At 37.8% G+C, this 13153-nt stretch overlaps 1 protein-coding gene and 1 pseudogene across 21 annotated transcripts in view; one reads left to right on the top strand and one right to left on the bottom strand.

Moving 5' to 3' along the window:
- Positions 1-13153, top strand: part of LRRFIP2 (LRR binding FLII interacting protein 2) — a 129042-nt gene that overhangs the window by 40324 nt on the left and 75565 nt on the right. For 11 of the 21 annotated variants that reach the window (XM_030930815.1, XM_030930855.1, XM_030930851.1 and 8 more), the window contains exon 4: positions 11427-11513. In XM_030930815.1, the coding sequence (XP_030786675.1) occupies positions 11427-11513 (87 nt within the window). Of the gene's footprint in view, positions 1-11426; positions 11514-12884; positions 12936-13153 lie in introns of all 21 variants that reach the window. The other 10 variants (XM_030930805.1, XM_030930801.1, XM_030930828.1 and 7 more) reach the window with 1 other exon arrangement.
- Positions 5194-5627, bottom strand: LOC104672763 (annotated as a pseudogene).

The following is a 13153-nucleotide window of genomic DNA, read 5'->3' on the forward strand; positions in this document are numbered from 1 at the left end:
TAGAAAAATTCTATTGGGTTTGGTAGTTAGAGGTCATTAGTGACTTTTGTGGTGAGCAATTTCAATAAGGTGATGTGAGCAGAAGCCAGATTGCAGTCATTTGAAGAGAGTGAGAAGTGAGAAGGGAGGTGTGAGAAAGCTGTAAAGAGAAGATAGGGTAGAATTGGAGCAGGGTGAGATTTTTTGCTTGCCTTTTAAAGATCAGAGAGACTTTGAACCTAGTTATGATGAAGAGAGTGAACCAATAGAAGTAGAGAGCAAAGACCCAGAAGAGAGATCAGATGGTTGGGACAAAGTCCAGGGGAGGACATTGTAAAATGGAGGGTGTGTATGGGTGTGAGTGTGTGTGATGGGGCTTGGGAGGGTTTGACTTTCAACAACAGAAGAGACAGCTCTTCCAGTAGAACCACAGGGAAAGTAAGAAAGAAGGGAAGACTGGAAAGTCTGTTAGTGGCTTCGGAGGGTGTGGAGGGAATGCCTTCTTCAGACCTTAAAATGCCTTCTTTCATGAAAACATTGGCACAGGAGGGGAAATACTAAAAGTATCAGAACTGGAATAATGAAAGAAGTGCTGAACTGATAAGGTCTTGCAGAAAAACTTTTTCCATTGATAATTCAGATCATTTACATTATATATCTTGGAAATACCTTCCTGTTTTTGTTGTTTTTTAAATAGGCTACACATCGATTGGTACCCATTTTGTTTGTAGAAACCGTGTATGGTTCATTGTGCAGTAGTCTCTCCTTCATGTGATTTTGCTTTCTGAGGTTTCACTTACTTACGTTTGACCATAGTTTGAAAATATTAAATAGAAAATTTCAGAAATAAATAATTGTTTATTTTTGTTTAAATTGTGCGCTGTTCTGAGTAGCATGATGAAATCTCGCATCATCCTGCACAGGACATGAATCATCCCTTTGTCTAGTGTATCTACACGGTGTACGCTACCTGTTAGATAGTCTCACGGGAGCTGGCTCTGTTAGCAGGGTGACTGTCATGGTATCACATTGGTTGTGTTTGAGTAACCTTTAGTTTATTTAATAATGACCCCAAAGAGGAAGAGTGATTCTGGCAATTTGGATATGCCAAAGAGAAGCCATAAAATTCTTCCTTTAAGTGAAAAGATGGAAGTTCTCAACTTAGTAAGGAAAAAAAATTGTGTGCTGAGGTTGCTAAGGTCTATGGTAATAACACATCTTCTATTCATGAAATAGTGAAGAAAGAAAAGAAAAATCTGTGCTAGTTTTCCTACTATATCTCAAACTGCAGAATTTATAGCCAGTGTGTGTGATAAGTATATTATGATGGAAAAGACTAGATTTCTGAGTGGAAGACATGAACAGAAACATGTTCTGATTGATGTCAGTGGGATAGGGTTTGGTACCATCTGCAGTTTCAGGCATCTATGTTGGGGCTTGGAACTTACCTCCCTTGGATAAGGGGGAACTACTACTTAGAGTACATACATCCTGAAGAAATACACTTATTTGTGGTTCATTAGATACAGTACTTAAATATACATACCCTTCTCCTCCTCCCAGATAGTAGTCTCAAGTGAAATTCAATTTATGGATTATATTTTAGGGAAGCAGCACTGCCTAGCCCATTGAGTAGATTCCTCCTACTTGTAGACTCATTGGATGGATGGAAAATTTAGAATACGATTGATTGGCCTCACATGAGTCTCTGATTTGGAATGCCACCATGAGCCACAACAAGTTTATTTTAGCCTGTTCCCCTCTGTTTATTTAACTGAAGCAGTAACAAAATCCAAATTTAAGTATCAGAAAGTTTAAGAGTGCTTTGGGTATTGGGCATCACAGAATATAGCTAATCACATTTTACTTTGAGACATTTTTACCTCACTTGTTCCTTGTTTCAGGTAAATTAATTCCACAATGGAATAGTAAGGATGGGGATAGAGTTGAGATGGAGAAACTTAAGTTAGAATTAGAAAACTTGATGTATTGTAAGTGAAAGTACTAGGAGCCTGTTTGGAAGTGGAGGGAGTCTGTTGGAGTAGATGGAGAGGATGGATTCAAGGGATGTTGTAAAGGAAGATTTGTTAAGGAAGTAGGAGGTCCTCAGACCTTGGGTTTGAACAAGAGTGGCAAGGTTCCATTTCTGGAGACTGGAAAATAAGGAAACAAAGCCTGTTGGCTGGGGGAAGATGAGATTGATTTTATTCACTCTGGTTTTGGTGCTGACAAGATAGATGTTAGAAATGTAAGTTTTTATTTTGGTAGAGAAGTCAGAGCTTGAGATGCTAGATTTGAGTCATTCTCATTGGTTGGTAGTTGAAACTGTGGAGTAAAAAATGAGAGTAAAGCCTGTGTACAGTAAAAGGAGATTATCTACATTTGGTTAGTAGATACTGTGTACAGTAAAAGGAGAAGATTGTCTACATATCTAGTTCTCTATTCAGAGAACTAGAATAGTATTATTTCATAGAAAAGAGATAATCTGTGCTAAGTTGAAAATCCTAGGATAATTATCCAAAGTAAGCTTTTATGATTTGTCTAAGGATATACAATTATACTTGGACTATAAATATGTAAGTTGGAGGCAATGTGGTTAGGAGTGTGAACTGAAGTAAGATTCTTAGGATGTAGATCTCAGCTCCAATATTTGCTTGTCGGGGGAAGGCAAGTTACTTAACCCTTCTGTACTTCAAGGGGTTATTTTGTGGAATAAAAGAAAATAAGGCCAGGTATGGTGACTCACACCTGTAGTCCCACCACTTTGGGAGGCCGAGGCAGGCAGATTGCTTGAGTCCAGGAGTTCAAGACCAGCCTGGGCAACACGGTGAAACCTTGTCTCTACAAAAACAAAACCAAAAATTGTTTGGGTGTGCTGGTGCATGCCTAGCCTCAGCTACTCAGGAGGCTGAGATGGGAAGATCACTTGAGCCTGGGAGGTCAAGGCTGCAGTGAACTGAGATCACGCCACTGCACTCTAGCTTGGGTGCCAGAGTGAGAGCCTGTCCCTGCACCCTGCCCCCAACCCCACAAAAAAAGAAAGAAAATAAGGATCTATCCTTGCTAATTAAGTGGTCAAACCATGGTAAATATATTATCTGGATAGTTTGGGTTTTCTATTGTGAGGTGATTATTCAGATAATTTAGTTTAATTTTATAAATATCAAGAGCAAAGGTAAGATTTAGTACAGTTGTAATTGGATCTTGATGTATTACTTAATCATTATTTCCCAAACTCTGTTTATTGGAGCATGACCCTTGAAGTATCATTTAGGGTTTATTTAGTAATGTGGTCAAGTCTGAGAAATACTATATATTCTATCCTCTTCTTTGAAATTCGTAAAGCATATTATTAAGGACTGTGATTTTAAAAAATGTTTAACTTAGCATTTTCCAAACTTGTTATTAATAGGTTATAAGCTCCCCTTTATCCCATTTTATATATTAAATTTTACATATTATTTATTTAGCTGAGGCATTTTTGATGCATTCAGTCTCATCTATTTAAAAAATTTAAATTGAGATATAATTCACATACCATCAAAACCATTCACCATTTAAAAATATTCAGTGTTTTTAAAATATATTTACAAAGATGCGCAACTATCACCTACCTAATTACATAATATTTCATCAGCCCAAAAAGAAACCTCATACCACTTAGTAGTCACTCCTCATCTTCCCCTTCCCCAGCCCCTGGCAACCAGTAATCTACTTTCTGTCTTTATGTTTTTGCTTATTCTGGACATTTCGTATACATAGAATCATGCAATATGTGACCTTTTATGTCTGGCTTCTTTGACTTAGCAAAATGTTTTCAAGGTTCATTTATTTTGTACCCTGTTTCAGTGCTCCATTTCTTTTTAAGGCTGAATAATACTCCATTGTATGGATAATCTTGCTTGTTTATTTCTTCATCAGTTGATGGATATTTGGGTTATTTCTACTTTTTGGCTATTATGAATAATGCTGCTATGAACATTCATTTACAGGTTTTTGTGTGGATATATGTTCTCATTTCTCTTAGGTACATATTTAGAGGTGGATGGATGGTATCACTGTGTTTAACTTTTGAGGAACTGCCTCAGCAATTTACAAAGCAATTGTGCCATTTTACATTTACCCCTGTAATATGTGAGCATTCTGATTTCTCCTATATGAGCATTCTGATTTCTCCACATCCTTGCCAATTTTAGTTACTTTTAGTTGGAAAACATTTTTTGTTATAGCCATCCTAGTGGATATCAAGTATCTCAATATGGTTTTAATTTACATTTCTTTAATGACTAATGATGTTGAGCATCTTTTTATATACTTATTGGTCATTTTTACATCTTCTTTGGAGAAATGTCTATTTAAATCCTTTGCTCATTTTAAAATTATTTGTGTTTTTATTGTATCTCATCTACTTTTCTCTTTTTTTTTTTTTTTTTTTTTTTGAGACGGAGTCTCGCTCTGTCGCCCGGGCTGGAGTGCAGTGGCCGGATCTCAGCTCACTGCAAGCTCCGCCTCCCGGGTTCCCGCCATTCTCCTGCCTCAGCCTCCCGAGTAGCTGGGACTATAGGCGCCCGCCATCTCGCCTGGCTAGTTTTTTGTATTTTTTAGTAGAGACGGGGTTTCACCGTGTTAGCCAGGATGGTCTCGATCTGCAGACCGCGTGATCCGCCCGTCTTGGCCTCCCAAAGTGCTGGGATTACAGGCTTGAGCCACCGCGCCCGGCCTACTTTTCTCAAATTCCAAAAGAACATAATACAAAATTCTTATGGTAAAGGAAGTATCTAATGTAGAAATACATAAACCATAGTACATGTTTAGTTATCTTTTCCTGGAAGTTCTTTTTTTTTTTTTTTTTTTGAGACTGAGTCTTGCTCTGTCCAGGCTGGAGTGCAGTGGCATGATCTCGGCTCACTGTAGCCTCCACCTCCTGGGTCAAGTGATTCTCCTGCCTCAACCTCGAAAGTAGCTGGGATTACAGGCTCATGCCACCATGCCCAGCTAATTTGTGTATTTTTAGTAGAGATGGGGTTTCACCATATTGGCCAGGCTGGTCTTGAACTCCTGACCTAGTGATCAGCCCGCTTAGGCCTCAAGTGTAATCCCAAAGTGCTAGGATTACAGGTGTGAGCCACCGCGCCCAGCCTTTTTTTTTTTTTTAAACAGTAATTTAAAGTTTATTCCAGCTATAATGCAGATTATTCTGACTTTCAGGTAGCATCATATGGCATTCTTCTGAGTCCATTCCTGAGATATTCTATTATACTTTTATGTCTGTCTATTTTATGGATCCATGCACTCTCTGGCACTAGGGGGTCATCGGGGTTTGGATCACATAGCAGTGAACAAATGGATAAAATAACTTTAGAAATAATTTTAAAGGAAGCAACCACTGTGATCTTAGAGTATCAAGACAAATGCTGCCATTGCTGTTAATATTTGGATGATAAATCCTTGTTAGGTGGTTTGAAGGGGCAGTCTGTAGGAAAATGAATTGTCAAAAAGAATACACCACTTTGATATGGGCTGTCATTAGGTCCCATAATTGTGGCTTGCCAATGAAACATATCATCCCCAACTGAACCTGCAGAACATTGTGCTGGAGGATCATGGGCCAAAGCACTAAGTTCCTTATTAATCTGTCTTAGTGCCATAGTATGTGCTTGTCCTCTGGCTTCTCACTCTCGGTATGTGCTCAAAGATCTGGACAAGACTCTTGGTTATTCCGGAGGTGGGACAGCATTGTCTTATCTCACACCAGCTCTGCCAGACACAAGCTCTTGGTATTGTGGAGACGACTCTCACGACAACTTCGTATCTGGCTAACTGGAGCTGTAGCTCTGCAGTGACTGAAGAGCAGTTTTTTGTGCTCTTCCTGATGGGGTTCCACCCCCAAATCCACAAGTTCTTGTGAGCTGCGGTGAGGTACTGGCTCGAACTGGGACAGGCCACCGTCAGGCTGAGAGATTCTTTCTTAGTGCCCATTATATGATTCCTAATTATTCATTGAGTGATAAAGTGAATATTCTACAAATTTAAAAGTTCTGTGAGTTTAAATACAACCTAATGCATTTGTTCTGGGAGTGATCAAAGCCCATGATTTTCACTGTCTTTTTTTTTTTTGTTTAAACGGAGTCTTGCTCTGCTGCCCCAGGCTGGAATGCAGTGGTGCCATCTCGGCTCACTACAACCTTTGTCTCCCAGGTTCAAGTGATTCTTCTGCCTCAGCCTTCCGAGTAGCTGGAACTATAGGCACTCGCCACCACGCCTGGCTAATTTTTGTATTTTTAGTAGAGATGGGGTTTCACCGTATTGGCCAGGCTGTTCTTGAACTCCTGACCTTGTGATCTGCCTGCCATGGCCTCCCAAAGTGTTGGGATTACAGGCATGAGCCACCATGCCCAGCCTCAATTTTCGCTGTCATTTTATGTTTCCATTTGACTCAAGCATGTAGTGAGAAATGAATGTAATTGTATCTAAATTTTTTTTGTGTTATCATTTTTACTATAGGAAGAATAAATTTCTATAAATATGCAATAGGATATATCCTTTAATCAATCTTAATATGCCTCATATTTGGAAGCATAATAATCAGAATCACTTTTAGAAACCTGGTCCTATGACCTGCCTGACTTCAGGTAACTTCTGAACCTGAATTTTCAGTTTCTGAATTTCTATATTAACTTTATTATAACAGTTGAGGTCATATCAGCCTAAAGACTCTAAAAGCATTTAAATAATTTAGGCTTCTGAATACTTCTAATTTATATCTTATTCTGACTTTTAAATTAGCCAACTTATTTTGGTAAAATATATGTAACATGAAATTTATCATGGTAACTATATTTAAGTATATAGTTTAGTGGCATTACATTCATTTGCATTGTCATGCAACCATCACCACTATCCTTAAGAACTCTGTCATCATCCAGTACTGGAACTCTGTACTCATTAAATAGTAAGTCCCATTTCCCCCTACCCTCAGTCCGTGGCAACCACTATTCTGCTTTCTGTCTGTATGAATATGACTACTTTAGGTTTCTCATTAAGTGGAAGTATACAATATTTGTCCCTTTGTGTCTGTCTTATTTCATTTAGTATAATGTCTTCAAGATTCATCCATGTAGCGTGTATCAAAATTTTCTTTTTAAGGCTGAATAATCTAAAGTATGTATATACCATGATTTGTCTATCCATTCATCCATTGATAGATATTTGGGTTGTTTCTACATTTTGACTATTGTGAATAATGATGCTATGAACACTAGTATATAAATATATGTTGTCTCTGCTTTCCAGTTCTTTTGTATGTGTACCCATAAGTGGAATTATTGGATCAAATGGTAATTCTGTGTTTTAGCCAACTTTATTTTGTTTTGTTTGTTTGTTTGTTTGTTGAGACAGAGTTTCACTCTGTTGCCCAGGCTGGAGTGCAGTAGTGCAATCTCGGCTCATTGTAGCCTCTGCCTCCCGGGTTCAAGTGATTCTTGTGACTCAGCCTCCCGAGTAGTTGGGATTACAGGTGTGCACCACCATGCCCAGCTAATTTTTTCCATTTTTAGTAGAGATGGGGTTTCGCCATGTTGACCAGGCTGGTCTTAAACTCCTGGCCTCCACTGATCCGCCTGCCTTGGCCTCCCAAAGTGCTGGGATTACAGGGGTGAGCCACCACGCCCAGCCTTTACTGTGAATTTAGTTAAATCTTGGTTGTCCTTTATTGTTGTATCCCATTTATTTTGTATGTATGAGGTGTATATTAAAATGAATCTATAGCAGCTCTTTCATCTGATTGTGTTCTGAGGTGAGAATGCTAGTATTAACTACCTAGAAGTATGTTTTATGTACCCATAATTGTCTATTCAAAAATAATTTAAAAATATATCACAATATTTCGTCTACTAGGTTGGAATCAGTGTTGGCTCCTTGCTACTCCTGCTTATCCATGTTGCTTCAAGCATCTAGTAACAATGTATAGAAAGAACCAGATAAAGTAGTTTTAAATCCCGTTTATTTCTTTTAAAGCATGTAGTTTTAGTGGCCTCTCTTCAACACAGTCTCCAAGGGAGGTAACACTGAGTTGGCTAAGTAACAAAGGGAAGGGTGTTTGTGTGTCTCTGAAACCCATATTCTTTCTGTTCCTTTCCTTTCTGTAGTTAAAAATGTCTTATTAAAGAATATATTTTAATTATCTCTAAGTTGGGTTTTATGAAGGAAGTCTCATTTTAGTGTAGATTGTACAGAATTGGCCACAGACAAATCTTAGAAGGATAAAATTGGCATTCTTGAATTAAATTTCTAAAGGAGGCTTCAGGTACAAAGCTAATATACATGTAAATGAAAATTCCTATACACTGATAGGGCTTTCTTAAAAAGGTTTGAAAGTTTTGATGCTTTGTGATTTTAAAATATATTTGCTATCTACTTAAGCATAAAAGCCTTGAAGTGTTTTCCTATTAAAAAAAAAAAAGAACCTCTAATAAAGAAAGTAGTGCCTACTCATAGAGGGGAGAAGAAGGCAGGTAACTTGAAGCAGAGCATAGGTTTTGAAAAGATGGAGGCCAGTGTAAAATTCATGGGAGAAAACTAAATGCTCTAGATTGTTAGTGGTTACAGCTTATGGCTGGTAGATTACAATTTACTTTGCAGGGGTTTTTCTATTGAAAGACCAGTTACACAGACTGGGAAATTGCCAAAATTGGAATAGTTGAGTAGCAGTTAACTATTTAACTCTCTCTGCTTCTTAGAAGCCTGCTATGACTTTGCCAGGCAAAACTGATTTCTCCCTCCTACATGCTTCCTTCCCATAAGCACTGTGTTTCTGTATCCTTCAACTTTGTGAGTTGCTTTAGGGCAGAGATGTCATATCTTACTCTGTATTTTCAGCACCTAGCATAATTGCTTACATGTAGTAGATCCTTTTAAACATTGGCTGAGTTTATTCTTATGAGACTTGGGCACAAATATAACAAAATGGAAAGACAGCAACTATTATCCGAGGGAATAGTCTGAATCAGAATTAGGATGTGACCAAGGACAGAGGAAACCATTCCACTACCATATAGAAACCAGACAGTAGATTTCTAAGTTTCACGTGGCACATTAAGCTATTTCCTTATCTCATTTCCTTGATACTGTGACCTATGCCTTGCAATTCATTTGTTTTTTTAGCAGACATTGAGGCGTAAAAGTTGTGGGGTGAGAGAAGCATGGAATTTTAATACAACATAATAAAGCCACAATAGAGACATGGGTATAGAGCCTTACTTTATGAAACAGGGACTGGGAGGAATCTTCATAGAAGGTAATATTTTACTGAATAAGAGAAGGGAGAACAGCTCCTGCCAAACAGTTTGTGAAGAGAGGCATAAGAGAACACAATAGAGTCCAGGAATGGAGAGAGATGGGATGCATCCAGTACACATGGAGCAAGTAGAGTAGTCTCCACCACCCCCATCCATGGAAGATACATTCCAAGCCCTCCAGCAGATACCTGAAGCTGTGGATAGTAGCAAAGTTGATTGTCATCAATTGGAACATGTTTCTGTTCATGTTTTCCACCTACAAATGTAATGCCTTTTCCATCTTAACTATCATGAACTGTGGCTGTAACTTTTGCAGTTTGAGGTGCGGCAGCAAATCTAGTGCAAATTTCTTTTTCCTTCTTCACGATTTCATGGATAGAAGATTTGTTCTTACCATAGATCTTAGCAACCTCAGTGGATGATTCTTTTTTCTATTAAGGTTAGAATGTTCACCTTTTCACTTAAAGGAAGCACTTTATGGCTTCTCTTTGGCATACCTGAATTGTCAGAATCACTCTTGCTCTTCAGGACCATTATTAAATAAAATGAGGATTACTTGAACACAATCACTGTGATTTGATAACTGAGACAGCTAACAAGTGGGTAGCATAGACAGGATGGATATGCTCAACAAAGGGATGATTGAAGTCCTGAGAACTTTTATCATACTACTCCGAATGATGTACAGTTTAAAACTTATGAATTGTTTATTTCTGGAATTTTCCACTTAATATTTTTGTACCTTGGTTAACCATGGGTAACTGAAACCACAGATAAGTGGGGGACTACTGGACTTGGAAATAAGGTGGGGACCTGACTGTGAGGAGCCTTATTTCAGTTTTGCCTTTCTTCTTTCTGTTCTTCCCTTTGTGCTATTCTGTGGAGTTTTTGCTTTAACCATAAGTAATTAGGAGCTGGTGGAGGATTTTGTGCAGTGGAATGACGTGATCAGAAATAATACGTTTTGAAAGGCTGATTTGTCCATCATATAACCCTATAGAAGATAAATTATAAGACAGATTCTGGAAGTAGGTAGATGGATTTGGAGGTAATTGCAGTAGTACAAACAGATGAAGAATTCCTATGGTATGATTCCATTTATATGGAATGTTCAGAATAAGTAAATGCATAGACACAGAAGTAGATTAGTGATTGCCAGGAGCTGGGAGGAAGGGTTAATGGGGAGTGACTACTAATGGGTACCAGGTTTCATTTTGGGGTATGAGAATGTTCTGGAATTAGTCATGATGATTGCACATCCTTGTGAGTATACTAAAAACCACAGAATTGTATACATTTATTTATTTATTTTTGAGATAGGGCCTCACTCTGTCATCCAGGCTGCAGTGCCATGGCGTGATCTCAGCTCACTGCAGCCTCCACCTTCCAGGTTCAAGTAATTTTCTTATCTTAGCCACCCGAGTAGCTGGGGTTACAAGTGTGCGCCACCACGCCTGGCTATTTTTTTTATTTTTAGTGGAGACAGGTTTCATCATGTTGCCTAAGCTGGTCTCAAACTCTTGGCCTCTTGTGATCCTCCTGCCTTGGCCTCTCAAAGTGCTGGGATTACAGGCATGAGCCACTGCATCGGAATTGTATATGTTTAAATAGTGAATTTGATGATATGTGAATTCTGTCTCAATTTTAAAACAGAGAGGTGGGGAGTGGGGAGATGAAGAGTTCCTGAAATGAGCAGGAACAGTGAGAATAAAGAAAGCTGAGATGGGTTTGATAGAGACTTAGTGGTAGAGAATTGTCGGTATTTGGAGACTGATTATTGGCAGTGTCCAAAGTGAAAGAGACGTTGGCTCTGAAGTTTCTAGTTCATATGATTGAATCAATGGGGAAAAAATGCTGGAAAAAGAGTAAGTTTGGAGAGGCATATGACAAACTGTGTGAAATGTGTTGAGTGTGTAATCAAACAAGAAGTTAAAGGTAAAGGCCCGGATTTGAGGATAGACTTAGGAACTAGAGAAAAAATGAGTTTATAAGAGTTGATTAAAGCAATCAGTAAAACTTGCTGATAGATAATATCTTGTCCTCCCCACCCCTTTTGCACAGTAATGTCCCATTTGTTCTTTATTTTCAAATCTGGTGTACAGGTTGTTTTTGTTTGTGTTGTATAAAGCTGAGTTTTATATTACTTTTCAGGCAGAGGCAAGGCTGGCAGCAAAACGGGCTGCCCGGGCAGAAGCAAGAGATATACGCATGAGAGAACTGGAACGGCAACAAAAAGAGGTAATTTGAGGGAATAACCCTAATTTCATGTTTGTCTCCCTGAAAATCAGTACTTGGCTAGTTTATTCTGATGTGAATCTGGTTTTCTTTGAAACACTGAGAGTAGTATAAACTGATGTATGTATTCTATCAAGCCATTCTGTGCCAGCAAATTAAATGTGATACTTGTTTTAAGTAGTAACAACAAACACATATATAGCTATTATCGTGTATGTTGTTATAAGTTATTGGTATTATGAATGCTTTACTTAATTAAGGTAGCTTTAGCAATGATAAAGTGTAGTATAGCTCTAATTGTCCTAAAATTTGGATTAATTATATTATGGTATCTATATAGTAAAACCTTGTAAAGTCATTCAGACTTACAATTTTAAAGCATATTTAATAATAGAGGAAAATATGTAAGAATATGAGATAAAAGCAAACCAAAACAATACAATTTGTAGGACCCCAATTTTATATTACAAAATCCAGTATCCATATATAGCATCAAAAACTACTAGAAATAAGTGATTATCAATACTGTGGTTTGTCGATGGTGGAATTATTGTTGGTTTTACTTTCTTTCTATACTTTTCTATAATTTACAAATTTTCAATATGCTTTTATCGGAAAGGAAAACAAGAAAAAAATTTTAGGAATAGGCGTATGGAAATTAGGCTGATTAAAATGAAATAAATATGCTTTTACTTTTCTGGCATTGACTTGGTCCTGAAAATTCCCATAATAAATATTTTTGATGTTGTAGTAGTATGAAGGGGCAAAAGCCTGTGGGACAGTATTAAACACTTTCTTTTGATTTTGGTGGTGAATTTTCTGTGAGCAGGTTAAAAAGCAGTGTAAATATTTTATGTTGCCACAGCTCAAGAAAAACACTAAAATTGACATGTTGCTAATTTTCTTTTAACCTCATGTATAGTTTCAAATATGGAATGCAGTTCTCGACTTGAAATGGAAGTGCTGCAATCTGTTGTCTTTTTACTCCTAAAATTATACTAAATACAATAATAAGTGGATGAGCTGAGGTGGAGGATCACTTGAGCCTGGGAGTTTGAAGTTATAGTGAGCTGTGATGGCACCACTGCACTCCAGCCTGGGCGACTAAGTGAGATCCTGTCTCCAAAAAAATAAATAAATAAATAAGTGAATGAGACAGTTATTAAATGTAACTTCTATTTACAATTCTCTTAACTACAGGGAACCATCCATCTCTTATTATTGAACATATTTAGCTTACTAATTTTCTGTATTTTGAATGTGTAACTTTGAGTCAGCAATCATTGCTCTTTAGGGAAAATGTGTATGATTAAGGTTTTTGGAGAATGCAATGTGTTAGAAACGATTTGGTTTATGAAACTTTTGCATTTCTAGCACTCTCATCATTCCTTTGATCGGAAATGGGGACAGATTCAGAAGTGGCTGGTAGGCCAGTATTGCCTGTCCTGCATGTTGTGATCAGTTGCTGAAATAATGCAGTCTTGAAGTAAAACATTAACTAATCGTTTGCAAAGTAGGAGTGTTTGGCCTGTGTGAACCTAAAGGTCAGAGTGTCTGTTCTGTCTATAGTGGACCAGAGGTGTATTTGGAGTCCAACCATTTTGTGTTGTAGTCAGTATCCTCACCTTCATCTCATGAATGCT

Source organism: Rhinopithecus roxellana, chromosome 1 (assembly GCF_007565055.1).
Source record: "Rhinopithecus roxellana isolate Shanxi Qingling chromosome 1, ASM756505v1, whole genome shotgun sequence".
In the NCBI taxonomy this organism is placed as follows: Eukaryota; Metazoa; Chordata; class Mammalia; order Primates; family Cercopithecidae; genus Rhinopithecus; species Rhinopithecus roxellana.